The sequence below is a fragment of the Drosophila suzukii genome, chromosome 3, assembly GCF_043229965.1.
Source record: "Drosophila suzukii chromosome 3, CBGP_Dsuzu_IsoJpt1.0, whole genome shotgun sequence".
Classification (NCBI taxonomy): Eukaryota; Metazoa; Arthropoda; class Insecta; order Diptera; family Drosophilidae; genus Drosophila; species Drosophila suzukii.
This window is the reverse complement of record NC_092082.1, coordinates 65,111,889-65,138,654: the sequence shown is the minus strand read 5'-3', so window position 1 is coordinate 65,138,654 and position 26,766 is coordinate 65,111,889. Positions and strand designations below refer to the sequence as shown.

Sequence of the window (26,766 nt, the reverse complement as noted above, 5' to 3'; positions counted from 1 at the left end):
CAAATGTAGAATGTATACATTAGGGCGGTTCGATTTCTATGGGACCGTAAAAAGTGACAAATCTTATGGGAGACGTTTAACATGATGGACTTCGCTTGCTGCAATAAATGCAAGACAGTGCTTGTAAACTCTAGAAAAAAATGGGAACGGGCTTCCTCAATCGTCATAAATGTGAAATGGAGAGCATATGCTCAAACTTGATATGACAGATTTTTTCAAGAAAGCAGTCCTACAAAAAGTTTTAGATTATCTCACTCTAAAACAATTGGGATTTGTTGGATTATTAAACCTTAATTTGGACAATCTTGTATTTTTAAACAAAAACTTAAAAACGAACAAATGTTTAATTATCGCAAAAAATCAAATGTAAAATAACAAATTTTGAATAATATTTTGTGCGTAAATGATTCGCTTCGTTTTCGTGCGTACTGGCAATTCGACATTCGTGTTCCTCCGGTGTTGTGCTAAAAAATATTGACACGCGTCCACCTCTAGTATACTATACATACATATGTAGAATACATATCGATTCGTTTTCTACATTAGTGAAAACTACTTATGTATATACATACATATGAACTCATTTGGTTCAGGGACCGTAAGGATAAGAGTTATTTGTGATTTTTATTTTAAGAACATAACGATTTTTGATAAATATCACTCTTTTTACTCCAAAATATATAAAACAATCGGCCAATTTAGGCAATAAATGAAACTCTTAACAGCAAAATTTGAAAAAATTAGTCTAGTTGACTTAATAACGATTCCCCGCCCGTTTCCTTAATTGATGAGGATTGGTAATAATGTTACAAAAGCTATGTTCTTAATTAAAATTTAATTTTTAAAAAGCCTGAAACATATAAAAACATTCATGATCAAAGAGTTATATTTGTACTTAAGATGTCTGTCAGCATGCCATTATTTTTTTTTAAGATACTTTTATTGATCAAACATTTCTAAAGCATTATACTATCCTCAAACAACAAGGCAACTTAATGGAAATGCATATACAAAAAAAAAAGGCGAAAACTTTATGAACCAAATTTTGTATTTTAGGCTTTCCATTGAATTGAGTACTAGTTTTAAAGTAAAAATCATTAGTATTTTGATAACTCATGAATCAGAGCTCGGTTGTGTGGCTCGTTAGCCATCAATCCTCCCACTCAAACCTCCCACAACTGTCTGAAAAAGTCTCTGTGAGCCGGTTCCGAAGTGTCGTCATATAAAAATGCGTTGGCTTGGCACCTTCCATGTCCAAATATAGTCATACAAATCTGTTTGCCAGCTATGATTTCATGAAGCCAACTGTTTTTATTTTCGGCCTAAAAATCTAAATTCAGCTCCAAAACGTTTTCATATTTGGGTTAAGTCTGTGACATTAAGTAAACTTTATATTTAATCTAGTTTGAGGGCAAGATACAGCTGGTTCTTCGGGAAATTCTAGTAAATGACATCAGACATAACCTCAATAAAGGGCGCCGGTCTGTGCCGCTAAATGCATTTATATATACATACATATGTATGTATGTTTGTATATAAGTGCGTTTCCTGTCATTACAGTACATTCGAGTACACATTTTTAGGCCACATGGCCCTCTACTGCATTTACTGCCTTTTTGTTTGGGTCTTTCTGGAAATTCGATAGCAGCTGCAGCAGCTGCCTCTTCGGCCTGTTCCTTGAAAATACCGCATTGGGCGCAGGCAGAGTAGGCGGCTTATACAACACAACAACAAGCCGGTTTACCTAGGCTTCGATTTCGTTTTGGGCAAATCAACCCCCTTAAAAGGCCGGAACAAAGAATACATACAGACATGCATATGTACATATGTACAATACTGGTCACTCGTATAGCACTAAAACACTCGTCATAAAGTTGGCAAATCCTCTGAGCCGCACCCTAATCTTTTTTTATACATGGATATTTAAGCCTTTTTACAAACAACATATGACCTTTCATTACAAATAAATCTCACTTAAACCAAGACGATTTTTACTGCAATACAAGGATTTTAAAATCTTCCCTTTGTTATCTAGCTTTTAAGCTTTTAAGTTCGCCTCTAAATTTTACATTTTAGTCGAACATTTTATAATAATAATAATAAAATCTTCCCATTTATGGCTACTAGAACTTCACATTTGTCTTGCTATTATTTTGACCTTCGCTGTAATCAAGTATATGTACCTCCATACATACTTAGTCAACTCACATTCGCAGTGGCATGTTTGTCGGCAGTTAAGAAACGATGACATCATTTTGCCGAGCTGGCAACGATTATGCTGGGGAATGACTCACCGCCACCAGAGAATCGATACTAGAAAAGTGGAAAGCTAGGTGCACGCCACACACAGCCTGGTACAGCCTGCACTTGCCACAAACAGCAGCGGAAAAGCGCAGCAGTGGCCCGAATCGGGGGAAAATAGAAAGCGCTAATTATAGACCAAGAGAGCGGCTGCTCTGCTTTCCCGCAACTAAAACTCCGTCCATTGACCCCTTTCACGCTGGAACAAACGATCGCTGGGGAAGGAAACCAAAGAAAAACGAACTGGGGATTTCTTTTTGCTGTCAACACTGTGTCGGGCCGATTTTATTCTTGTACACAACTTATCGCCGAGTTAGCTTGGCTTTTCTGCTATACGTGTCTTTGTGGATAAAATACTATCTGGTTCTTCTTACATATTTTGTTTTCGTACGCTTTACAGTGTTGCAGTGAATTTTTGTTGCGATTGGAAGCGTGGACACTGATTTCGACGGTTTGGCCCGCCCACCAATGACGCTCCCACCGAGCGTTGGAGTGGCGCCACGCTTAGTACTCCTCAGCACCCTCGCCCTCGCCGTCTCCGGAGTCCATGCCGACCTCCTCGTAATCCTTCTCCAGGGCAGCCAGATCCTCACGGGCCTCGGAGAACTCTCCCTCCTCCATACCCTCACCGACGTACCAGTGGACGAAGGCACGCTTGGCGTACATCAGATCGAACTTGTGATCCAGACGGGCCCAGGCCTCGGCGATGGCCGTGGTGTTGGACAACATGCACACGGCACGCTGCACCTTGGCCAGATCTCCTCCAGGCACCACGGTGGGTGGCTGGTAGTTAATACCGACCTTGAAGCCAGTGGGGCACCAGTCGACGAACTGGATGGTGCGCTTGGTCTTGATGGTGGCAATGGCGGCGTTCACGTCCTTGGGCACCACATCACCGCGGTACAGCATGCAGCAGGCCATGTACTTGCCGTGACGGGGATCGCACTTGACCATCTGGTTGGCTGGCTCGAAGCAGGCGTTGGTGATCTCAGCCACCGACAGCTGCTCGTGGTAGGCCTTCTCGGCGGAGATGACCGGGGCGTAGGTCACCAGCGGGAAGTGAATACGGGGGTAGGGCACCAAGTTGGTCTGGAATTCAGTCAGATCCACGTTGAGGGCACCATCGAACCGCAGGGAGGCGGTGATCGAGGACACGATCTGGCCGATCAGACGGTTCAGGTTGGTGTACGTGGGGCGCTCAATGTCCAGGTTGCGGCGGCAAATGTCGTAGATAGCCTCGTTGTCGACCATGAATGCGCAGTCAGAGTGCTCCAGGGTGGTGTGCGTGGTCAGGATCGAGTTGTAGGGCTCGACCACGGCAGTGGACACCTGGGGGGCTGGGTAGATGGCGAACTCCAGCTTGGACTTCTTGCCGTAGTCCACGGAGAGACGCTCCATCAGCAGCGAGGTGAAGCCAGAGCCGGTACCTCCACCGAAGGAGTGGAAGATGAGGAAGCCCTGCAGACCGGTGCACTGATCGGCCAGCTTGCGGATCCTGTCCAGGACCAGATCGACGATCTCCTTGCCGATGGTGTAGTGACCACGGGCGTAGTTGTTCGCCGCATCCTCCTTGCCGGTGATCAACTGCTCGGGGTGGAACAGCTGACGGTAGGTTCCGGTACGGACCTCGTCCACCACGGTGGGCTCCAGATCCACGAACACGGCACGGGGCACGTGCTTGCCGGCTCCGGTCTCGCTGAAGAAGGTGTTGAACGAGTCATCACCTCCGCCCACGGTCTTGTCGGAGGGCATCTGGCCATCGGGCTGGATGCCGTGCTCCAGGCAGTACAGCTCCCAGCAGGCGTTTCCAATCTGGACACCAGCCTGGCCGACATGGATAGAGATACATTCACGCTGTGGGCGAAAGGGAGGAGGGAAAGGGATGATTAGTTCCACGCCCCAAGAAAATCGATAGCCGCAGAGCCGCGCCCAACTTGAGCCGGCCCTGTGTGCGAGCGAGATAGCTATATAGCTATATGGTATACAGAATTTTTTGCGGCTTTGCTCTATTTTGCCGATGCCGGAATTTTACTCAGTCGCCATTTTCTCTTAATCTACAGTTATGCGTGTTATGCGTCAAATTTTTAAATAGACTTTCTAATCTATTTATCTATTTTCTATTTTGTACGGAAATTTTCGTTTTGTTGCTTTTTTTGACTGAAGTAGCGGAAATGTATTTGAAATCCCCTTTACTTTACATTCTTAATTTTCTCCGCAAAGCATTTACCGCTTTTCACTTTGTTCCCCTTATTATACGGAAATTTTCTATAGCTTTCCACGGCGTTTTCTCTTTGCGAAAAAAAACATGACGTCATCACTTTTAGAGAAAAAATGCAGACCGGCCGCCATTTTGAGTAGAAAAAAAACGCTTCGCTTTGTTCGCCCATTAAATTATGCCCCTTACTTTCTACGCTACTTTTTTTTCACAGAAATGTACTCACCATATTGAGTTTTTAGTGGGGGTTTTTCACACGCGACAAGGAAAATTCACAGAAAATGTGTAGAGCTACGGTATCGAGGTCTGACTCTGAGAGCGAATACGTTCGAATTGCCGGCTATGAGGCTTGACAAACGTAAATCGGATATGAACTGCCGGGCGCGGGCTGCTTTATATAGGTGCTGGGGCTGGATGGCCAGGTCCGGATGTGAAAAATATCTCGAAGTCTATACCGATATTTTTGAATAAAAATAAATACTTATATCGTGATATTTTTTCAATCGATAGTGGGGTGTTTTTATTTTCTACATTCTACATTCTACGTACACACACCCACCGATGGTTTTCTGTGCCATCACTACTGTTTTTGTGTTTTTGCCTTGTGTACGTTCGCATCTTCCATCTCCCTTTTCCACTGACACTTACGCTGAGGCTATCTCCCTTTTTCACTGACACTTACGGTGGCTTACGATATACCGATATTTTTTGAATAAAAATAAATACTTATATCGTGGAATTTTTTAACTCGATAGTGTGGTATTTTTGTTTTCTACATTTCGCAGCGGTTGGCGAATGGTCAGATGGTGTGATTTAGCGCGGACTCTAACTATAACCGTTTGCAAACGGTTACGTTGAAATGATGTCCTTGCTAACTTAGCCGTGTCCCCCTCGCAACGTTTACTATTACTACTATTACTATTTTTATACCCGTTACTCGTAGAGTAAAAGGGTATACTAGATTCGTCGGAAAGTATGTAACAGGCAGAAGGAAGCGTTTCCGACCCCACAAAGTATATATATTCTTGATCAGGATCACTAGCCGAGTCGATCTAGCCATGTCCGTCTGTCCGTCTGTCTGTCCGTCCGGATGAACGCTGAGATCTCGGAAACTATGGGAGCTAGGCTATTCAGATTTGGCGTGCAGATTCCTGAGCTTCTTACGCAGCGCAAGTTTGTTTCAGCACAGTGCCACGCCCACTCTAACGCCCACAAACCGCCCAAAACTGTGGCTCCTACAATTTTGATGCTAGAATAAAAATTTTAACTCAAATGTATTGTTCTCATCAATACCTATCGATTGACCCAAAAAAAAGTTTGCCACGCCCACTTTAACGCCCACAAACCGCGAAAACCTGTGACGCCCACAATTTTCATGCTAGATAAAAAAATTTTAACTGAAATGTATTGATCTCGTCAATACCTATCGATTGGTTAAAAAAAAAAATTTACCACGCCCACTCTAACGCCCATAACGCTTAAATCTGTATACCGCCGGTAGGTGGCGCATTTTAATCTCGCTTTGCTGCTTGCATAACTCTATTTAGCTGAGTAACGGGTATCTGATAGTCGAGGTACTCGACTATAGCGTTCTTCCTTGTTTAATTTGTTTTTGTTGAAACCACAAGTATAAATAATAAACTAAATAGTCGAATAAGACTAGTTTAACAATAACACTACAGGTTTACGCGTTATAATTTTTGGTAGATCACTTACACTACAAAGTATGGTTTTTTTTGGGTGTGCTAATTGGATAAAGTGTGATAGCTAAAGTTAGAAATCGTTATTCAATCTTTACTTCCCCCGAATTTGAGAGAGAAAAAAAAACGAATATTGATAGTAAAGCCTAGTACTCACATCGACGAAAACTGCGAGCTAACCATAGGAGTGAGCGAGAGGCAAACAGGCGGCTAAAGGTTTTCGTCGGGTCTGTTTTTCAGCGTGGTACTCAGATGACCGTGGAAATACCAGAAAAAATACCAGATTTCGCGAGTGAATTTTCGATGAACGCCGCTGGCCCAAAGAATAAAAAATGTAATCTTTGGCGGTGTTCGTGCAGAAGCGGTGGGGAATTTAAAAATTAAAAATGGAAGAAAAACACCAAAAACGGCTAAGGGAGGTCAGTGCAGATGAAAAAGGACGCCTATTCCAAGCTGTTGCCCATTGTTGTGGGACTTGACCGACAGGAAGCAATACCACAACGGGCCTAATCCGCAGAATAGTTGAAGCGCTGGAGGAGATCCACTAAAGAATCCCAGTGTGAAGGAATATGGGACATCGTTCGATCTCCGACCAGCTCTCCATTGAGGACTCCACCTCCACCAGCTACTTGACAGCTAAGGCGGAGTTGGAGGACGCGCCGGCTTCTGTAGGGAGGAGAAAATAAGGTCGCCCGCTAAGGGACAGCTGGAGGAGCCATCACCAGCCATTATTGGCCAGCCTATTGGGACTCGGAGCTGGACTAAAGGTGGCGCGGAAAAGATGGCGAAGCATCCGTGGGACGAGAAGGAAGCCTTAAACTTCTCATTTACATAAATAAAAACATTCGTTGAACATTTCATTTATTTTTATTTTAATATCTTTGTGCACCAGCAGACTCTTCTTTTTTAAATTGCTCCATTTGATTTGTTTTCCGTTTGTCAACAAACCCAGCTGCTTGACAGTAAGACCATGCCACATGCTTGGCGGGTGAACTTTGAGAACTTTGGTCACACTACAAAGAATAAGATTTTTCGACTAGTGAAACTCTTAGCCGATCCGAGTACTAGGGGGACCAACATAGCGCGTACACACACCCACCGATGGTTTTCAGTGCCATCACTACTTGTTTTTGTGTTTTTGCCCTGAACGTGTTTTCAACGCTGTTTTTAACGCTAGCGATTAATTATAGCGCAACAATTATTCAAAGGCAGTCTCTCAGACACATTCACAATGCGAATCGAGGCAGAGGATTCTTTCTGGCTGGAAAAGGCGGTCTGCTGCAGTGCAGAAAGACAGTACTACGAGACGCTCAGTAGGCGGAAAACCAGTGTGAGTAGGAGCTGACCTTCGAAGAATTCGGCCAATTTCGCAATAATCGTTTTTGTGGCGGGAACTTTTTAACGGAAGGGCCGGAGCCCTCCGATCGCATTTATTTATATTGAACGCGCGACAACTATACATACGTATTCGAACACTCATATATGTCGCGATGTGGTTTGGTTGCTCAAGCAATCGCTCGCTTGACCAGCCGGCAAGCTTCGTTTGTAGGTGGCTACCCTAAGAAAATCAGCTGGTTCGATTATTCGAATCAACATTTCTATTGGCAGCCAAACAAAGGCGGCGAGAGCTCACGCATTCAGATCACCTTTCAGCTTCCCGGCCCCGCTCCCCTGAAAACGCCTGCCTGCGCGCCGACCATAGCCGCCCCCAACATCGCCGCCCCCTCGAAGAAGGCCAAGAAGAAAAACAAGACGATGGCCGAGAAGGAGCCGCCAAACAAGCTGCTTTACGTGAGTATGGTGCCTTGCCATTTCCGGCCTAAAGCCCGGCGATCTTGCAGATGAATCCGCTGACCATGGAGGCCAACTTTTTCCTCGAGACCCTGAACTCGGTGAACCAGAAGGCCAATCCGCCGCAGCTGGATCCGCACCTGGCCAAGCTGCTGGAGCGTATTATGGTGGGCATCGAGACCTACATGGACAGGAATCCCACCTACGTTCTGCCCCAGGAAAAGGCCGCCCCGGGCGAGGGTGTGGTCTTCGTCCAGCCAAGGGAACTGCAGACGATCAAGCGCACCTTCAACTGCAGTGCCTGCAGCAACCGCATCGTGGGCACCTCCATCGCAAAGGCGGTGGCCCACCTTTCGGAGCAGCACCCCAACCCCAATCCCAACAATCAGCCAGTCCAGCCACAGCCGGCACCCCTGTCCAAGCAGGAGAAGAAGCAGGCCCCGGCGAAGGCCCGTCAGCAAATGGCGGTTCGGCTGCCCAAGAGTAGGTCACTATTTCATTATAACATGACATAAGTAAACCATATCTGGGTTTTCGATACTTCTAATGCTTAATGTGAAAACCAGAAGGTAAAATCGGTTCTGGTCTGACAGATGTCACTATAGTCCGAGAACATAACTGCATTTAAAATAGAATTTGTCTTGTCAGCTAAGCTGAAAAGTTCGTATGAAAAAAGGGTTTCGCATCATTCATATAGAAATGGGTAAACTCTTGGAGCTCGCCATCTAAAACATTCTTCGAAATAATTCTTGCTCGGCTAACCCTGTCACGTTGTCTATTTCAGAGGCTAAGGCAATGATTGTGGGCGAGATCACGAATGTGTTTAAGGACAAGTACCCCATAGCGGACAAGTTGAAGGTGATTCCCGAGTACGACATCATCGAACAGGCCCTCTGCAATCTGTTATCTCCGGGCTTTCCCAAGCAACCGCTGCGCGTCTACAAGTTTGGCTCTCGCATTACCGGCATTGGTTCCCGGTCTTCGGATCTCGATGTTTTTGTGGATATTGGTAAGTAGAATCTCTGGTCGCAAAGCGAGCCTTTGTATCTTGACTTTCGGATTGACAGGCAACACCTTTCACACCTTTGAACACCGTGCTTCCAATACGACCATCACCAAGCTGCGGGCGATGCGAAAGTTCTTCTGCGGCAGCGACGACTGGCGCATTATTAATGTGAGGGATTCTCTAGCTAAAGGATCCATAATTACAATCTGTATGTTCCTTCGCAGGTCATTGAGCAGGCCCGTGTTCCCATCATCAAGACATGCCATTTGCCCACTGGCATCGAGTGCGATATTTGCCTGAACAGTTTGGGCTTCTGCAACACAAATCTGCTGAAATACATATTCGAATCGCAGCCTCTGAGTAAGCAGAAACGATCGAGCTAGGTCCACATAATCTCTTTGTTTTTGCTGCAGCTCAATATATGTGCATATATGTTAAGAACTGGCTGGAGCGCTGCAAGCTGACAGAACAGATATCGACGTACAGCATTACCCTGATGGTAATCTACTTCCTGCAGCTTCAGCACCTGCTGCCGCCCATAGCCTTGCTGCAAATCGATGAGTCAGTCAATCAGGGCGTGCTCGTGGGACGTAAGTTTATCTGTGCCATTTTTAGGGGGATTCACCAGATTATTTTTTCATTTCAGCGTGGGTTGTCAACTTCGCACAGAAATCGCCCAGCGAGCTGGGACTGCAGCAAGTAGTAGTGACTGTCCCCGTGGTGAAGGGCTATCTTCGTTCGTTCTTTTTGTACTATGCCAGATTTGACTATGAGCATTTCTTGGTCTGCCCATATTTCGGCCAGGCCGGAGCAGAGATACAAAGCATTGAGAATATACTGCCTACTAGGTAAGATTTATGATTTCAGAATAGTGATAATTAGAAGGAAGAACGTAACTTGCCATTAGTTTTTATGATCAGAAGTTGTCAGCATACTGTAAATAGTTAATCAACTAAATTTTCAAATCTTGACTTATAATTGATCGCTATTTTTTTTAGGTATTCCGCATATGTTTTGGAGAACCCTGACTGTCTGCTCCAGCTACGAAAACCGATGGTGGTCCAGGATCCCATACAGCTGAACCACAACGTGACCAAAGCGGTCACCAAATACGGACTGCAAACGTTTGTGGACTACTGCCAGCAGACAGCTGAGCTGCTGGAGGAGCCGTCGACCAATTGGCGCCAGCGCAGTACTTAATTCCTGATCACCGTCCTCCATCCAATCTCACTTCCGTCGCTGGTTTATGCTTTGTGTGTGCGAGAGACTAATTCGGGTTTCGACTGATTGTACATTTTGAGCGTTTGGCACGTCTCGACAATATACAATACACAATACAAGTATAAGTGACTTTTGTATATTTCACTAACAAGCGTTTAGATTGTATAATTGGTTTGGTTTCAATTGCATTAACACGTAAGATAGCGTCGTATGGCACGCATTTGAACGGACTACATCTGCCAGGACTCAGGCAACCGGTTGAACACCTTCAGCAGCATGTATATTGTGAAGCCCACGATTAGGAACAGCCCCAGGAAGCTTATGCGGTTGAGCCAGTGTTGCTTGGAGTCGCGCATCATGTTGTAAATGCTCATGGCAGAGTTCTCCGCCTCCTCCACGCTGCCGTTGTTGTCGATGACGAAGTGAGACTTTTCGCACTTCTTGTCCAGCGGCATTTGCGAGTCCACGCGATGCCGCGCCTCGGATTCGGAGAGCTCATTGCGGGCTATCAATCGCTCCAGCTGCTTGTCCGAATCGCTGGAATGTGAGGATGAGGATAATCTTTATAATCTCGAAATTAAAAGGATTAAATGCTTTCACTTTTCTACCCCTTCCACTACTCCCATGCGAAACCCCAAAAGGAACCCAGCCTACCACGATACACAGACGATCTTGTGTATGAAGTCCATCAGGACACCGGTCTCGAAGAGCAGGGGCAGGTCCAGGACGATCCACGCATGTCCCGTGACCAGCAATTTGCACACCTGCCAGAAGATCTTGCGATGGATGGTCGGATGGGTGATCTTGTTCAGCTTTCCGCGCAGCTCCTTGTCCTCGAAGATCATCTTGCCCAGGACGGCGCGGTTGATCTCCTTGCTGGGCAGTAGGACTTCATCCCCGAAGACCTCCCGAATCTGCTTCCAGCACGGCTGACCTGGTTCCACAACTGCGCGATTAGGTACAGACAATTAGCGGAAATGGTCGTTAATTACGGAGCACAAAGCGGATGTGCTCCACTTTTTGAACTCACTCTCCCTGGCGATCTTGTCGGCGTCGATGACTGGAATGCCCTGGCGTTCGAACACCTTGCTGACGGTGCTCTTTCCCGTGGCAATGCCACCAGTTACCGCCACAATAAACATTATTTACGGCAGTTAAATTAGTTCGGGGAGGGACTGGAATGTTTTTTATCGTTATTCGTTTATTTTTTCTAAATATGCAGAGTGACCAAGGCTAACTCAATCTAAACATACCGTTGTTAAAAATACTAAAGTGTCTAGGCACAGTGGCCATTCCGGTGAAAACTGTAAATAAATTTAAACACTAAATGTACAAATTGTTTAAAACATACATCAGTTTACTGGAGCTGCTATTAACTTTTAAAAACTACTAAAATGCATATATTTATGAAATAAAAACTTGCAAGTAATATTTAAGTATGCAAAAAATAGGAGGCATAGATTATTTATAATTACGGAATTCCATTTTAAGCAAGGCTCAAAAAAGCACTGTGTGTTTTTAAAGCTTTTTTTTAATATAACTTGTTTTTAAATGTTACCTTCTTAATTAAAAAATAAAAATCCATCCATGTACCCGATTCCACTGTTTCATTTCGTTGGTGGCCGATCGACGCTACCTTGACGCACGGCGCTGCTCAACACTTTTTTCCCAGATCCAAGATGGCGACTTTGTAATTTTTCGTGCGTCGTTTTTGCAGGGTTTTGTGAAATTCCACGCGCTTCTTTAACCGAACACAATTCTCAACGCAACTTTCGGTAGCCAGCAGATAGTCATCCTTTCCACGCACTTCAAAGATCTCCACAGACGTCAGAAAAACACGCAATCAGCAGGATGGTGGACAAAATTGAAATGAGCCTCGACGACATCATCAAGTCCACTCGCTCGCAAAAAAAGCCGCAAGCCGCCCGCGGAGGTCCCGGTGGCGCACGGAGGCCGGGCGGCCAGCAGCGTTTTGCCGGCGGAGCTCGTCGCGGTGGCGCCAGTGCCAGCGGATCGCCCAGGAAGCCAGGGAGCGCGCTCAAGGGCCCCCGAGGAGGAGTGGCCGGTGGAGCCGTTCAGAAGGCAAAGTTCCCACGGGTAATTCAATGCGTTTCAATGGCCAAACGGAGCAGCCGGAGCAGAATATCCCTGTGTTCAGCTCACCAGGACAATATTACCAAGCAAGTGTCTTGCGAGCCATGACCCACACACACCAGTACATCAGTAAAACAGTGCAAGTAAAAGTACAAGGAAGGGAAGCAAAATCAAAATGGCCACCCTGCGCCTTCCTACGGACGGAACAATTCTTCGAGCCCAAGCCAAGCCTCAAGCTCCTTTAACCCCGTTCTTACAGAGTACGAAAACAAACGAATCCTGTGCCTTAACTTATTTCCCCCCTCGTCTCACGTTTTCCCCGTGAACCCTACCCAGTTAACAAGCATTTCTAGTGTCTCCGCTCGGTATGGCTGTCCTCTTGAGGCTAGGATACGATGCACCTGCTACTGCCACGGCTACTCCCGCCAAATACATATAGTCGATACGCCTCGCGTTCGAACCAACAACAGACATACCCATCTACCTTCTACCTAATACTACCCCTCTAGGGCGATGTGAACAGCGCTTGGAAGCACGATATGTATGACGGACCGAAGAGGGGAGCCGTCGGCGGCGGATCCGGGCCCACCCGCCTCATCGTCGGCAACCTGGACTACGGCGTCTCCAACACGGACATCAAGGAGCTCTTCAACGACTTCGGGCCGATGAAGAAGGCGGCAGTGCACTATGATCGCTCAGGTCGCTCATTGGGTAAGTTTTTTCATCAATAGTTTTCGCATTTATTTTGACACTTAATAAAAAAGAAATACGAATTTTGGATAGAATAGAAATCGTTGACCGATCACCATTTAATGTTTTCCGCTTTCCGTTGCAGGCACCGCAGATGTTATATTCGAGCGTCGCGCCGATGCTATGAAGGCCATTAAGCAGTACCATGGCGTGCCTTTAGACGGACGCCCTATGACCATTCAGCTGGCCGTCTCCGACGTTACCGCTTTGACCCGTCCCGTAGCCTCCACCGATGTCAAGCGTCGTGTGGGTAGTGGCGCATCTGCTCCATTCAAGCGTGGTGGTGCGTATCCGAATATTTTACCAGGGACCGTGAATAATGCCCATATTCGTTCTTTTTTTTTTACCTCAAACATCATTCATTCAAAACCATTTCAGATCATTTTTGGATCTATGCACTTCCACAAAGATTTTTAAATGCATATTTATATCGATAACAACGAATTTTAAAGATAAAGATTTTATTTATTATTTATTGTTATTTTCACTTTTACCCCAAATGGTTTTTGTTACTTTAATTAAATTCTTTCCGGTCGAAATACTTCATTCTCTGGACTGAGTCTTCACCATCTTGACACAATATTTATTATTATTTGTGTACTTACTCAAACTTTTCTTCTCATTGATCAGTATAACATAACTTGTGTACATATTTTACAGTTCAGATTCACTCTTGAAAGATTTGTGCGAATGCTTGCAGACCCAAAAGCTCAGCTTTCAAACAATTGTTTCTGCAATGGAACCAAGAATGATTTTGATTACGGTCCCTGACGGCTATCCCTAGCTCCAATCCTTACACTGCCATTCCAAACTGTTTTTTAGGTGGTCAAGCTGGTGGCGCTCCGCGTCGTGGTAGCTTCAAACGTCCGGCCGGAGGCAAACCGGCGGCAGCCGGCCCCCGACGGGAGCGCAAGGCCCCACCCACTGCCGAGGAGCTGGACGCCGAACTGGACTCGTACATCAACGACATGAAGATCTAAATAGCCAATAGTCTGAATTAGCCTAACAAAGAAAACAAGAAAAACACAATCCCTAGTCTTAAGTCTACCATATGAACACTCTCCGCATGGTTAATAAACGCATCCGGATCGACAACGCCGCGCCAAGGAACAGCACTTCAAACATCAAGAATTATGTATATCCCATTTGCGCATGTATCCATTTAATTGTTAATTATATCAATCTGGCGGCTGTTGGGATAAGTCGAGTAACTGAAATACATTTGATGCTGTATTTAATATAAATAGTAATACGCTTTAAAGATCGACGATGAATTAATGGACACTTGTAATTCTAAACTGAAGTGTAATAAATACTAGAATTAATTTCGTGACCAAAACGAGCTGTCTTCACTGACTCACTAAGTTAGGAGTACTGTTTAGCTACTAGGCGGACTCCGAAGAATCTCCACCAATTTGCATAAATAAAAGACCGATAATTTATAATTAAATGTTTTATTTTTGAATAATACATCGATGGTTATAAGGGATTCGATTTGGACAAATTGTACAGACTATAAGTAGTTTCGATTGGACACTTTAAGTACAAATGCTAAGTTAGGCTTCGGTAGTAGGTGGTAGAGTTTAGCAAGTTAATCCATATAATCCAAGTTTGTGGGGCGGAATCACGAGTTACTTAATTTCAACAATTGCGTTAGACATGTTAAACGATTTACTTAGACGATAGGACATAGTGAGAGGGATGAAAATGAAACGACGAAAGGAAGAACAACTTGGAGTGCTGCTTGCAAAATATATTCAGAGTTTCCCTTCTCCGGCTGATCAGCAGATTAATATAGGTATGCGCCTCTAAGTATGTGTGTATAAGTATGTTATAAGCGATTTATATTTATAGGTTTATGTTTTTATGTCGGTCTGAGGATGTGATGGTGAGTCATTAAATGCTTGGCAGCTGCTTCTGCTCCAGGGCACACTCCCTCTACCAGAATCCGCCCGACGAGAATCCGCCAGGAGGAACTCGGCCACGAGCCTCTCCGTTCGTGGCCGCCTGTTTGTTCGCCGACTCCTTCGTCTGGCTGGGCGGGGCGGACTTGGCTTCATCCTTCTGGGTGGTGACTTCTTCGCGAATCTTCTCCACCACCTTGTTGGGATCGGTGGAGCCCATACAGGCGTTGAGGTTCGAGGAGTTCTGTTGGTTGTACTTGGCTCGAGGAGCGGGAACGTTCACATCGGGCTCCGAGAAGATGTTGGTGTGACCGCCACCTGGTGGCTTCAGCACTCGGCTGGAGGGACGGGCACTGGTGGTCAGGCCAATTTTCAGCTCGGTGGAAGTCATTTTGTCACTGCTTTTTTGCGGTTTTACTGGCTGCAATGCATAACAATGAAAAGTGAATCAGATGCGGTCGGAAATACGAGTACCCTAGAATACAAATTCAGTCACGCCACATGCGGATGTGACGCCCGGCACAATGACGCCCGTCATCCGACATCGCCCCACTGGGGAAACTCTTTGTGGAGCGGAGTGAAAACGAGACCCTTTCGCTCTGCCCTTCTGCCCCCTCTTGATTGTTTCTCTACACATAGAAATTCATCGGCTCCCTCTATCTTTTTTGCTGGTTGCGTTCTCTTTAACTTTTTAACTTTGCCGTTAACTGTAATTGCGCGTTTTGTGGCTGTCGCACTTTCGTTGTTGTTTTTGGCGTTGTTCATTTCTCCGTTTTGGTGTCAAGTATTCGCACAGTGGGGCGGAAATTTTATTACTTAGGAAAAAGCTGACTGTTGACTATAGTTACCAACATGCTGGGTACCGATAATGTGAAAATGACTTATAGCGATTTGTAAAATAGGATTACTCTTCACAATTACATCAATTACTAATAAAAGGCATAAGCAACGTATAATTATACATAGTTAATTTAATGAAATGCTCAATCTTTAAAGGCAGTTGAACTGAAAAGTTGATATTTACTGTTGTTGAATCTCTAGTGATAGTGACTAATTTGCCAACTATGTATAAAAACCCCGTTTTTTGGTGTATTTTATTTAAATGCTTCGAATCCAAAATGCAAATGACACATTTTGCAATTTTTTTGCGAAGCATGTGTATTTATAACTTGCTCCCTGTATCTGTGTAGTGTTTTCCATCTATTTATGCTCCGCTCATAGCGAAAAAGAGGTCGCCTTACAGGCGATGACATCTGCAGCAAGTGCTGTAAAGCATTTGTAATGATGCGTCATCCGCTGGGGAGGCACTTTCCGCCCAACTCCCCCCACCCTAATTCCCCCGGGGTGTAGCGCCTTTGGGGTGGCTGTTGGCAACAACAAAAAGCCCGGGCCACACACACTGGCAATTTTGTTGGGGCATGGGGAAAACAAAGCGAAGTGAATGACCGCAGCGAGTCAAAGATCTTTAGATTAGACGGCTCTGTAGCGATTCCGATTCCCATAGTTGAGCGCTTTCCACCTGGGCAAATAAAATACTAGAGTACACAGCAGGAAACACCGAGTTCGATTTAATAGCAATTTACAACTTTCCTCATCGCTTTGATATTTTAGCAATTTCAGGCCAACTAACGACTTAATTTGTATATAAAAAATGGCACCGTATTTTTTGTTATTGGACCTCTTTTCTCACTGTGCATAAAAGCAATAATAGCGGCTGATTGCCGTGTTCCCTTTCCACTGTACTTGTTGTTTTTGCTTCCCTAGGGCGATTGCCGGCTCACAGAAGCACACGTACACGGGTAAATCACATTAACTGTGCCCGTGTGCTTGTGTGTGTGCTGAAATTATGAGTAATGAGCAATCTGGATATAACTTGAAACTGTGGGCCTTTGCCTTCGCCGACTTGTTGACTAAGTAAATATGGCCAAAACACATTAGACGGAAATCCAGTTTCGGCAGAGACCTACTTAAAATGTATCTTCGACTTAGACTTAAACGGCGATGCACACGGAAACTGGCAGAGCAGAAAGAAAAAACAACTTCGAGAGCAGCAACTAAAATTCGGTTTAAACTGCTTCCAGCTAGTTTTTTTTAGGTGCATGCAATAATCGTCAGACTAAAGCGAAACACGACTAATATGGCCGCCAAAAAGGAGAGCCGCAAAGAGAATCCACCGGAGTGGGGCCCAAAACAGCCAGGCAGGCGATTCTCCACTTCCACAGAGGATGTGTTATTTATAAGGCATATGGCAGCTGTGCTAAATAAAATTCAAAAGCAGCTGCACGCTCACACACACAGACAGCGCTTGCGCTTGGTGTATAAAATTCCATGACACAAGTGAAAAGTGCTGGTCTGTGAAAATTATTGATTTATTTCGGCACCTGGGATCGGACAACTATCGGAGGGTCTAACCTTTTGGGGCGACCCAACAGTCACGCTTACCTTGAAAAGGCTCTGGAATTCGGCTTTACTCGAAGCTTGTCAAGCTCTAATCTTGTGGAAATTCGCTGTGGAAAACGACGCGCACTCGCCGACGAACGTTGATTTCAAAATGTAGAGTGCCGTGGCTGAGTTTCAGAGTTTCGCCAACAAATTATTTGGTTTCCAAAGTTTTTTAACTCTGGTCACACCTGTCGGGTCTCAACATTTTCTGAGACGCCGTTTTTAACAGCTCTGTTAAGATTCAAACTTTTCCTTTCTTTAGTTTATTTTTCATCATATGAATCGATCTTGATGAAATGCACAGTTTCTTTGTTAAAATTATTAATTTATTTGTTAATTCTAATCGGTGGTATGGAACTTTCGTTCGCATAATAAACCTGTAAAGAAATTGAAAACCTCATTTCCATACCACCTTCAGGTAGAGCTTATGTCAAGGTTACTTATACGTGGTTCGCCAATAGCCCTGGTACACTGTGATTATATTAATCCGGATATCTAGCAATATATTAATATTTCTACTAATATCCACTACTTTCTTAAGATGTTTTATGTTCATTCTTCATTCATTCTTGTAACACGTTTAAAGCAAAAAAATCTTTAAAAATGTCTTGGAAATTATATTTTGTACAGAGAAGACTTAGATTGTCTAACACTGGTCCAGAAAGTTTGTTTATTTGGCCAAAAATCAGTGATTTCTTCTCTAGTATTGTTAGAAAGCTGCAATTTTTTTGCGATATTTCTACAAGATTGATTGTTTAAACGAACAAAAAATAAAAATTTTCAAATTTTCAAAATGCAGTCAAATTTTTTTCGAGTAATAAAAACAAGTTACAGAAATAGTAAATAATAGAGTAAACGCCGGAGAGTTTTTTAAAACGCTTTTAAAACGTTGACAAAAGAAGTTCATAAGTATGAAGAAGAAAACCAAAATTCTTCTGGTCACAAGGGAAAACTTAAAAAAAAACATCACACAATACAAAAAAAAAAGACGCAAGATCATGAACATGCAGAGACAGTTAAACATTCGACAAACCAAAGGAAAATCTTTCAGAACCAACTGCTGAAACTTGACCTATACGAAAAGTTCGTATCTTTGGAATAAGTTCTTCTTATGTTTTTTCTTTGTTTTAACAAAATTAATAAAAGGCTTTCATTTTTCCGTTCTTGGTTCAATTAAAATTTTCAAAAGCAAAAATTTATTTTTACCATATTTTATATAAATTGCGGTTTTGATTAACATTTGTCCCTAATAACCATAAAAAGTTGAACGTTAAGTAAAAGCAAACGCGACGCATCCGTAAAGGAAACGGGACCTAATAGTACTATTAGCGAAGTGTTTAACCCATGCCAAGACAGCAACCGCTAACAAAACCAGCAAATCCGTGGTGTGGTTACATTGGACTTTTGTTGACGTTTCAGCTTTTTCTGATTGCACCTGGAACAGAGTCTATTTCATATCTTTATCTCACCGATTGATAACAAAGATGGGCAGTGATTGGGACGAGATCAAGCGTTTGGCCGCCGACTTTCAAAAGGCGCAGCTGACGTCGACTCTGCAGAAGTGAGCTACGCCTGCAAACCCACGCATTTTCAATTTAACCATTTCCATTTGTTACATTACCATTCTTGAAGGCTCTCGGAGCGAAACTGCGTGGAGATCGTCACGCTGCTGCTCGAGAAGCAGATGCTGGAGGTGGTGTTCACCAACGATGGCAAGGAGTACATCACCCCAGATCACCTGGAGCGCGAGATCCAGGACGAACTGTATGTTAACGGAGGACGTGCCAACTTGGTGGAGGTCAGCAAAACACTGAATGTGGATTTGTCCCGAATCGTGGGCCTAGCCGAGCGGATAGCGGCAGAGAACCCGAGCATACACCTTGTACTGGGACAGCTCATCGACGAGGACTACATTAGCCACATTGCCCAGGAGATTAACGAGAAGCTCGCGCTTCGAGGAGAGGTCTCCATATCGGAATTGGCTTCCCAGTTCGACCTACCGTCGGACTTCCTGCAACACGACGTGGTGGAGAAGCACATTGGCAAAATCATCAAGGGTCGCCAGGATGCCACCAATCCGCGTGTGTTTTTCACGCAGGCCTACATCCAACGTTGCAAGGCAAAGATTCGTGGAGCACTGACTGCCATTACCAGGCCCACGAATGTGGCTGTGATCCTGCAGCAGATCGGAGTGCAGGAGAAGATCTTCCACTCTCTGCTGGACGAGATCGCGCCAGCGGGCCAGGTTACCTCCAAACTGGCCAACTCCCAGTATGTGCCACACATCTACGCCAAGACGCAGGCCGACTGGGTGAACTCGTTCTACAAGCAAAACAGCTTCCTTGAGTACGATGCCATTCAAAAGCTGGGCATTTCGGATGCGAAGTCCTACATCCGCAAGCAGTTCCCCAGCGAAGAGTTCCTCTTCCTCAAGCGTGTGGCTCTTGGCGCTCGACTTGTGGAGCTCACGGTGGTCACGGCGCTGAACGAGTGCAGTGCCACCAAGCAGTACCTGGATCTGTCTACCGTCCTCCCTTCCAATCTGTCGGAAGAGGACATTGAGGAGGTTTTCGGCGCCATTATGGCCCAAAAGCACAGCAATCCCAGCAACTTTGTGTACCTGGACAGCATCGGTAAGTAATTGGCTCGAGCTCGAGTTCTAATTTGTCTAAAATATATAAAGGAAACCAAAACACGAATGGTATGATTGTGCATAAGTCTTTATTATTTAATTAGTTTCCATAGCATGGGAAGCATGAAAATTATGGATAAAAAATATATTTATTCATATTTTAATTTCAGTATTTTCGCAACCGTATCTCGCGCAGCTGGTTCAGCCCTGTCAAGCATTGGCTGAGTCTCAGGCAAAGGTGGCCATCGACAGCGGTGTCTACCAGCAGTACATCGTGGAGAAGACTCTGGCCCAGAAGGGAAACGTTTCGACCCAAGAGCTTGAGGACGATGGTAAGGTGGACAAGCGCGACGAGCGAAGAAAGAAAGCGTCTTCTGGCAAAGCAGGAGGCGGTTCTCAGGGGCGTGAGACCAAGACGAAGTCCACAAAGAAACACCAACGAGGCAAGGCTGCAGCTCAAAACGACAGTGATGATGAGGACGATGTGCAGCAAGGTTCTCGAGGTGGCGGTGGCGGAAACAAGAAGACAGTTAAGCCATTGGAACTGGTCAAGACAGCGGACATTGTTAAATTGATCACTGCCAGCCTGGAGGAGGAGGGTTTGGAGCATTTGTCGAGATCTATTGCTGCCCTGTATACGAAGTAAGTAAAGCAAATTTATCCATATCGAATAAAGCAGATCGAAGCAAAGACGCTTGGTCCTAGATTCAAAATGCATATCAGAGAACGGATACGGTGCCTGAGTTGACAACTACAAGTGTACTTTACTTTTTCTTTATAGCCAATTTAATCAGATGGCTTTAACTCGTGCCCAGGAGTTGTTCGAAGCTACACCGCAGACAAATCGCCGCCAGACCCATGCTGCCATCCAGGATCGAATCAATACGCTGCTGATAGATATAAGGCTGTACGAAAAGGGTTTGAAGCTTTTTCCCCAGGACACGCAGATCCAGTTGGTTAAATATCTGCTCAAATCTTTGGGAAATGATATTTGCAACGAACTTTCACTGTACGTGGCCAGCGAGTGCAATCTGACTGTGAAAAATACCAACCTTAATGTGGACCAGCGTAACAAGTTGGCTCAGGAGTGCGATGCCCAGTACCGCGTTGCATTGCTGGAACAAAACAAAGCCCTGAACAAGTCCATTGACGATTTTGAATTGGCAACGGAAGCTGTGCTCAAGACCTGTAGCATGATCATCAAGAAGGTGGACAAGAAGAAGGATCGCCTGCTGATCGCGGACCACAAGAAGAAACTGCAGGAACAGCTGCTCGAGTGCCGGGAGCCGGCTCTGCTGCTGCATCTGGCCGCACTGATCCTTTTTACCACGATCAGTGGTAATATTTTGCATGCGTCCGGGAAATTCGTATCTGCTATCCTGCAGCACATTCGCGGATCTCTGAATGAGTCACAGAACGCTCTGCTGCTCCGATATCACGGTGAGTTTCTATTGTATTGCGATTTAAAAAAATGTACAAAAACTCACCTGTTTCTTAAATAATTGTTTGTTATTAAATATTTTTAGATTTGGTCCTACAAGTACTTCAGGCAACGCCGGACAGCAGCGAGTCAAAGATCGCCTACGAACAACTGCAAGCCATGCAAACGGAAGTCGTCGAGTTGGCGCAAAATTTTACACGCGCTTCGGTTTCCAAGGCTGATTGATGATGCTCCCGCATCGCTTAAGCTTCCCAAAGCATTTCTTTGTATCTTTATTTTAATTGGTTCTGGTCCATAATAGATTTCGAAATTGTTAAATTTTCATAGTTTATAAACTGTTTTTATTATTGCTATGCATGCGAGTCGCCTAAATACAATCAGTAAAGATACAAAACGATGAGCCTTAAACAGAGTTCCAAACTTTATCACTTTCAAGGTTTTATATTTATAGGAAAACGATTAAAAATTGATTGGATTGGGCGATTCTCAATTAAGTTTGGTAAGCTCAAGCTTGCATTTAGAAAATGTTTTACTGAGCACTTGCTATTTATTTACATTGTTTGAAGTCTTATAGTTACAAGATTGCTAACAAAACAGATAGTTGTGCTTTCCATGCGTTCTACAACGAGTATTTGATTGTTAGATTGATGTGAGCTGTAAATGGTAGTCCCTGCACTTTATATACTATGTAGTCTTTGTAGAATTTGTTTGGCCTTATCGCTGGATTGCCTGAAGAAAGAACATGAAATTAGTGGTGGTTAACTATAAAAAATTGTTTCATTACATGAAGACTGGATTGGTGGCATCACAGCTCTCTATAGTTTGTTTAATGTATCCTATGAAAAGCTCCAAGTTCTTGAGGGTCTCGCTGTTGGGCACTAACCAGACCGTCGGCAAAGTATTCACAATTATATAAGCCTTATTGATGGCATCGTTTGGTGTGCAGACTCTCATAGCTAACAGAAGGTAGCGGTTTAACAGCGCTCCAATGGCCAGCTCCCGCAGCAGTTTATCAGCCAGGATGCCCTGCCAACTTAGGAAGTTGCGGAACAGCTTCAGGCCGCTGCAGAATTGTCGCTGAAAGAACGACGTCTTTGCTTCTTGCACTCTGAATTTAAGGAAAGGAAAGGTTAAACAACTACAAGTTCACATTTATAGAAAAGTATATCTTACTGTTTGGGAAAGATGGGTATAAAAACATCGTTTTCTAGGGCTAGCCGCATCCGTTCCATGATGGATTCGAAAAGTTTGTTAAGTTGCTTATTGGTCCCGCTTAACGGAAACTCGCGGCCTAACCGATTGATGAATCCCACCAATCTGAGGGTCTGCGTGGTCGACAAGGGATCCCAGCATTCCGTGACCAGAGCTACGAAATAGTTGAATATTTTTAAGACCCCACCCTCGTCGTAGAAATGACTAAAACTCACCTGTAACCTTGGGAAGGACAATCTTCTCGATGAGCGCCGGCACCAAATTGACATCCGGGTCGTTCTTTAGCTGCTCGACAGTTTCATCTGGCTGGTAGGCATAAAGCATGCAGGCCTGATACCACCGCATATTCTCAATATCCGCGTACTCATCCAGCAGAGGCGACCAAAGAATCAGTTCGTGGCGCACCAGTGGCGCCAAGAGTTTTGGAAGGCACAGACTTACGAATGCATCTTGATACGAAGACATGTCCGTCTTTCGCCATGCATAAAACTTCATCAGGATCAGCTCAATCTTGCTGAAGTCCTCGGTAACATCGTCAAACGCCTCCACAGACTCGGATTCTATCTGGGCCGTGGACACTACGCTCTGCTCCTGCTGCTGGTCGGCGATCTCATCGTCACTGGACATGCCATCCAGGTGGGAGGAGAGTAGATCGTTTCGCTCGCGTTCGCATCGGCGACGTGTCCTTCGACCCTCCCTTTCCGCGGCACGACGTACTTGCTCTTCGTATTCTGGTGCACGACGGGATGCTGCTGATGCGGGCTCTGAAGGAAAAAAATGTATTGAGATTCGGTAAGTCTTGAACTTATTGTTGGCAATAATAAAAAACGATTCATACTTGCTGCTTCGGCAATTTCTTTGGCCTGATCCCGAACATCCTGCCGCCGTCTATTCACCAGATAGCGCTGGTTTTTTCCGTACTGTTGCAGTGCCCTTTTTTCAAGTTCATTGATCACTGGCGTCTTTTCGGAGAGGCAGTCTACAAGGTCGTTTACATAGCACTTTACTTCCTGGTAGAACTTGTACTTTGCCGCCGCTGTTGGTGCGTTCTGCTGGCATTCCAGTTGCTGGAGCTTTAGTGACTTCAGTTCGATACTGATCCTCGCCATACTGGCGGTGTGATCCGCCGATCGCTCTTTGAGCTCGCTTAGACGCGACTGAATAGCGGCAACGATTTCTTGCGGAGTTCTTAATGCAGTAGCTTTGGCTTTCTCCTTTTTGGACTTCGCAGATGAGCGAACTGCTGCCGCCAAATTGCTGCGGTCGAGGGCATTTTTAGCATAGGCCTGCTCTAGCAGCGTGGACGTGGACTGTTGCGTCGTTAAATCTCCGTCGTCCATTCCAGACCCACCTCCTGGTGTAGCAGGCTTGATCATGAAACGGGAGAGCACAGTTTCGTGCTGGGAATGCACCAACTGAGCAGCCGTGACACCCTTGCGGATTTGTTGGTTCTCCCATTCGTTCATCTCGCGGTCAGAGTCTTCGTCGGTGGCTGCAGAGGATTGAACAAGGGTTAGCAATAGTTAACAAATTTCACCTGTGTTTGGCCTGGCTCGGTTTCTGGCCGCAAATCGGACTGGGCCCCCTCTACATACAATCATTCTCGACGGCATAGAACTGCTCGCGCCGCTCTTCGCGCTCTTTGCGTCCTGTTATGTCGTTCATATCCATGCGCTCCTCGTCATCCGATTGATCCCCCTCAACGTCTTCGCAGGGAAGGCGGGTGCTCAGTTTGGCCGGCTCCTTAGGCTCCTCAACGGGTATGTAGTCGCCTGCTCCTAAATTTAGAAACAGGAATAGATGAGTCGATGTTTAAAGTGCAAAACCAACGATCTTACCCTGTTCTCTGGCTCTCTGCCGACGCTTTCGGGCAGCATGTATCATTGCTGCATCCGGAATGGAACCGCTCTCCAGCATCTGTTTCAAATGCTCCGGCTTTGAGAAGCGGTGGCGCGTCTTGTCGTGGCCACCATCTTCGGATTGCTGGTCGTCTTCGTCGTCCATATCATCTCGTCCAGCACAGAGGGCAGCTCGACCATTCAGAATTCCCTCGGGGGTCTCAGATTTCTTTACCACTAGCTGGGGACAATGAATAAAAACTATGTTATTGGGGATCTCAAGAGGATTTTGTTTAAAGTGAGGCTCAAGTTTTCATGCTGCTTGTAGGAAAGAAAACATGCGATCATAGTCAATGGTGGGAAAAGTACCAGATTTATAACTAGGTAGATTAAGGTTTTGTTATTGGTATTTTTGTAAAATAAATTTGTAGATTTTGTCGATTAAGAATACATTCAAAATTCCCTATTCTAAAGTGATTGACTGTGGTTGTCTACTACCTAGATACTTCCCATCACTGATTAATTTAAACGGCAAACAAAGCAAAGTCTAAGCTACTTCTTTTTAAAAATGGCGCTTAAAGATCATAAAATTAAACTGTAAACTCTAAATACACAATTAAACTCATTTATGCTAGTCGTGTGTAATCTTTGCTCCTAATTATTCTACGATAATTTAATTTTAATTTTTGATGTTGAAATTTCGTTAAACGGTATTATGGTAGAAGAAATTGAATAATAATAACCTTACCACAAAGTCGTCTGTGCGTATTTCGGTTTGGATCATATGATTATCACTTTTTTTACTTTTACTCTGATCGCTGGCACTTTTATATCTGCCAGCATTGGCAGGATTCGAGTTGGAATTGGCTGGGCCCGAAGATGGGCCACCGGACGACTCTAAATGCTGTGTACTACCATTTTCGCCACCGGGATGTCCGCTGTTTTCCGCCCGCTCCTCGCGCTTCTTCTTGCGGCGTTCCTTGTCCAGCATGCGCATCACTTTCTTGCTGTGCGACGATTTCCGCACCTGGAAGACCTCGCCGTCGTCCTCTGCAAGGGAATTGCGAATTACTAACCCTTCTGATTTTCGTATTCCGCCATAGCTCACCATCATCCGCGAAGCTGAGCAGCGCCTTCGGTTTGCTGCTGTCCTCCTGCGGCTTAATGGCCTTCCCTCTCTTCTCCTTTTCCCGTTTGCCGGAAATTATGGGAGGCGGAGGGGCCTCCATTTCGGCGTCCGGGTCCAAGGATGTCCCGTCCTCCTCCTCGTCCGCGTTGCTGGAGAACACGCGTCGTTGGATCTTCTTCGGTTTGCGAAAGAGCGACATTTCCAAGTGGGTAATGCTACTTTTGAATTTGTTTAATCAATGAAAACTCGGAAAAAAAAGAGAATTTTCGCAAAACTTCTTCTTCTTCCTGTCTTATTGTAATAGTGCTGGAACTGGATGTCGTGCTTGTGTCCCGTGAGTCACGAGTAGTGGTGGGAGGGCAAAACTGCTACTTCTGATACAATTTTATAAAGATGGCATTCGTAAATATTCTGGGTATTCCCCAGTCGAATGGTTTAATATTCAAAAATAATTTTTGCAATTGAGGAAAAGGTTCTAAATGGTTCCTGTTAAATTTTCGAAGAGATGTGAGTAGTTTTTAAAATTATTTTTTCAGAGTATAAGTAAGCATAAGAATTAAAATATATATTCTAATATGATTTTAAAATAAATACTGGTCATGCTAAAATGTTACAGTGTTGCCATGACCCATTAATGTTTATACCTCGTTCAAACGGACGTCGCTTCTGCAACAGATTGATTGTTAACAAGCCCAGTATATTAAAAATAAGGTCAGGTTTATGAACTCTCTTGTGGAGCAACTCTTTGCGAAAAATATTCGTTTCTGAAAGGAAACTTTTTGAAAATATTAAATTAATTTAACAATTTTGTATGGAAATCGAGTTTATTTGGGGGCGTGGGACATCCTGCATTCCCTCCCCTGGATCCACGCCAGTACACCAATTTTTCCAGGAGCGAACATGTATCTGAGAACTAGCCTTTCCATACTAATTTTTCTGAGTCCTTTTCATCGAATTCATCTTCTAAAATTTATTTTATTTTTTAAAGTTATAAAACTGAATTATAATACATTGGCAATGAAAATGGGCAAAGTTGCGCGTTTTATCGAATCAAGAGTAAGCATAAGTTTTTTTGTGCGAAGACCTAATC

At 44.6% G+C, this 26,766-nt stretch overlaps 7 protein-coding genes across 12 annotated transcripts; 3 read left to right on the top strand and 4 right to left on the bottom strand.

Moving 5' to 3' along the window:
- Nucleotides 1–2,551: 2,551 nt before the first annotated feature.
- Nucleotides 2,552–4,874, bottom strand: alphaTub84B (alpha-Tubulin at 84B). Its single transcript, XM_017084112.4, has 2 exons — nt 4,743–4,874; nt 2,552–4,155 (listed from the first exon to the last, which is right to left on the bottom strand). Exons 1-2 carry the CDS (start codon nt 4,743–4,745, stop codon nt 2,806–2,808), a joined length of 1,353 nt encoding a protein of 450 aa, XP_016939601.1. The 5' UTR covers nt 4,746–4,874; the 3' UTR covers nt 2,552–2,805.
- Nucleotides 4,875–7,304: 2,430 nt separating this feature from the next.
- On the top strand, nt 7,305–10,359 carry Tailor (tailor). The gene is made up of 9 exons (XM_017084118.4): nt 7,305–7,546; nt 7,870–8,007; nt 8,058–8,490; nt 8,792–9,016; nt 9,075–9,181; nt 9,238–9,373; nt 9,427–9,603; nt 9,660–9,861; nt 10,012–10,359. Exons 1-9 carry the CDS (start codon nt 7,448–7,450, stop codon nt 10,211–10,213), a joined length of 1,719 nt encoding a protein of 572 aa, XP_016939607.4. The 5' UTR covers nt 7,305–7,447; the 3' UTR covers nt 10,214–10,359.
- Dpck (Dephospho-CoA kinase) lies at nt 10,355–11,468 on the bottom strand. The gene is made up of 3 exons (XM_017084120.4): nt 11,265–11,468; nt 10,889–11,180; nt 10,355–10,771 (listed from the first exon to the last, which is right to left on the bottom strand). Exons 1-3 carry the CDS (start codon nt 11,374–11,376, stop codon nt 10,465–10,467), a joined length of 711 nt encoding a protein of 236 aa, XP_016939609.3. The 5' UTR covers nt 11,377–11,468; the 3' UTR covers nt 10,355–10,464.
- A 438-nt stretch (nt 11,469–11,906) lies between these two features.
- Ref1 (RNA and export factor binding protein 1) lies at nt 11,907–14,417 on the top strand. Of its 2 annotated transcripts, none has more exons than XM_036819003.3 (4): nt 11,907–12,331; nt 12,838–13,039; nt 13,164–13,361; nt 13,457–13,617. In XM_036819003.3, the coding sequence occupies exons 1-4, from the start codon at nt 12,086–12,088 to the stop codon at nt 13,513–13,515; spliced, it is 705 nt and encodes a 234-aa protein (XP_036674898.3). In that variant the 5' UTR covers nt 11,907–12,085; the 3' UTR covers nt 13,516–13,617. The 2 variants fall into 2 exon arrangements, with proteins under 2 accessions (XP_036674898.3, XP_016939605.4); XM_017084116.4 differs by lacking the exon at nt 13,457–13,617 and adding an exon at nt 13,901–14,417 and having other exon boundaries at nt 11,909–12,331.
- A 99-nt stretch (nt 14,418–14,516) lies between these two features.
- On the bottom strand, nt 14,517–17,575 carry LOC118878001 (uncharacterized). 3 transcript variants are annotated; one of them, XM_036819004.3, is made up of 2 exons: nt 17,425–17,575; nt 14,517–15,403 (listed from the first exon to the last, which is right to left on the bottom strand). In XM_036819004.3, the coding sequence occupies exon 2, from the start codon at nt 15,371–15,373 to the stop codon at nt 15,017–15,019; it is 357 nt and encodes a 118-aa protein (XP_036674899.3). In that variant the 5' UTR covers nt 15,374–15,403; nt 17,425–17,575; the 3' UTR covers nt 14,517–15,016. The 3 variants fall into 3 exon arrangements, with proteins under 3 accessions (XP_036674899.3, XP_070852899.1, XP_070852900.1); XM_070996798.1 differs by lacking the exon at nt 17,425–17,575 and adding an exon at nt 15,467–15,535; XM_070996799.1 differs by lacking the exon at nt 17,425–17,575 and adding an exon at nt 15,457–15,476.
- Nucleotides 17,576–18,825: 1,250 nt separating this feature from the next.
- Ufl1 (UFM1 specific ligase 1) lies at nt 18,826–21,905 on the top strand. Its single transcript, XM_036818979.3, has 5 exons — nt 18,826–18,985; nt 19,057–20,057; nt 20,227–20,698; nt 20,838–21,496; nt 21,583–21,905. The coding sequence occupies exons 1-5, from the start codon at nt 18,909–18,911 to the stop codon at nt 21,720–21,722; spliced, it is 2,349 nt and encodes a 782-aa protein (XP_036674874.3). The 5' UTR covers nt 18,826–18,908; the 3' UTR covers nt 21,723–21,905.
- Nucleotides 21,906–21,980: 75 nt separating this feature from the next.
- LOC108017126 (PAX3- and PAX7-binding protein 1) lies at nt 21,981–25,992 on the bottom strand. 3 transcript variants are annotated; one of them, XM_036818977.3, is made up of 9 exons: nt 25,656–25,987; nt 25,296–25,597; nt 24,548–24,788; nt 24,305–24,487; nt 23,548–24,201; nt 22,925–23,473; nt 22,671–22,863; nt 22,282–22,605; nt 21,981–22,226 (listed from the first exon to the last, which is right to left on the bottom strand). In XM_036818977.3, exons 1-9 carry the CDS (start codon nt 25,873–25,875, stop codon nt 22,175–22,177), a joined length of 2,718 nt encoding a protein of 905 aa, XP_036674872.3. In that variant the 5' UTR covers nt 25,876–25,987; the 3' UTR covers nt 21,981–22,174. The 3 variants fall into 3 exon arrangements, with proteins under 3 accessions (XP_036674872.3, XP_036674873.2, XP_016939581.3); XM_036818978.3 differs by lacking the exon at nt 25,656–25,987 and having other exon boundaries at nt 25,291–25,433; XM_017084092.4 differs by lacking the exons at nt 21,981–22,226; nt 22,282–22,605; nt 22,671–22,863; ... (1 more) ...; nt 23,548–24,201; nt 24,305–24,487 and having other exon boundaries at nt 24,650–24,788; nt 25,291–25,597; nt 25,656–25,992.
- Between the last annotated feature and the right edge of the window lie 774 nt (nt 25,993–26,766).

Coding starts and splice junctions, on each gene's coding strand:
- LOC118878001 (XM_070996798.1), bottom strand. CDS start 15,520: ATGACGGGCGTCATTGTGCCGGGCGTCACATCCGCATGTGGCGTGACT. Junction 15,404..15,466: donor CATGTGGCGTGACTGAATTT/GTATTCTAGGGT, acceptor TATGCATTGCAG/CCAGTAAAACCGCAAAAAAG.
- Ufl1 (XM_036818979.3), top strand. CDS start 18,909: ATGGGCAGTGATTGGGACGAGATCAAGCGTTTGGCCGCCGACTTTCAA. Junction 20,058..20,226: donor TGTGTACCTGGACAGCATCG/GTAAGTAATTGG, acceptor TTTTAATTTCAG/TATTTTCGCAACCGTATCTC. Junction 20,699..20,837: donor ATTGCTGCCCTGTATACGAA/GTAAGTAAAGCA, acceptor TTTTCTTTATAG/CCAATTTAATCAGATGGCTT.
- Dpck (XM_017084120.4), bottom strand. CDS start 11,376: ATGTTTATTGTGGCGGTAACTGGTGGCATTGCCACGGGAAAGAGCACC. Junction 11,181..11,264: donor CGACAAGATCGCCAGGGAGA/GTGAGTTCAAAA, acceptor CTAATCGCGCAG/TTGTGGAACCAGGTCAGCCG. Junction 10,772..10,888: donor AAGATCGTCTGTGTATCGTG/GTAGGCTGGGTT, acceptor CTCACATTCCAG/CGATTCGGACAAGCAGCTGG.
- Tailor (XM_017084118.4), top strand. CDS start 7,448: ATGCGAATCGAGGCAGAGGATTCTTTCTGGCTGGAAAAGGCGGTCTGC. Junction 7,547..7,869: donor TCAGTAGGCGGAAAACCAGT/GTGAGTAGGAGC, acceptor ATCACCTTTCAG/CTTCCCGGCCCCGCTCCCCT. Junction 8,491..8,791: donor GGCGGTTCGGCTGCCCAAGA/GTAGGTCACTAT, acceptor TGTCTATTTCAG/AGGCTAAGGCAATGATTGTG.
- LOC108017126 (XM_036818977.3), bottom strand. CDS start 25,875: ATGTCGCTCTTTCGCAAACCGAAGAAGATCCAACGACGCGTGTTCTCC. Junction 22,864..22,924: donor TGTCCTTCCCAAGGTTACAG/GTGAGTTTTAGT, acceptor ACTATTTCGTAG/CTCTGGTCACGGAATGCTGG. Junction 22,227..22,281: donor GCCACCAATCCAGTCTTCAT/GTAATGAAACAA, acceptor TTCTTTCTTCAG/GCAATCCAGCGATAAGGCCA.
- Ref1 (XM_017084116.4), top strand. CDS start 12,086: ATGGTGGACAAAATTGAAATGAGCCTCGACGACATCATCAAGTCCACT. Junction 12,332..12,837: donor AGAAGGCAAAGTTCCCACGG/GTAATTCAATGC, acceptor CTACCCCTCTAG/GGCGATGTGAACAGCGCTTG. Junction 13,040..13,163: donor TCGCTCAGGTCGCTCATTGG/GTAAGTTTTTTC, acceptor TTTCCGTTGCAG/GCACCGCAGATGTTATATTC.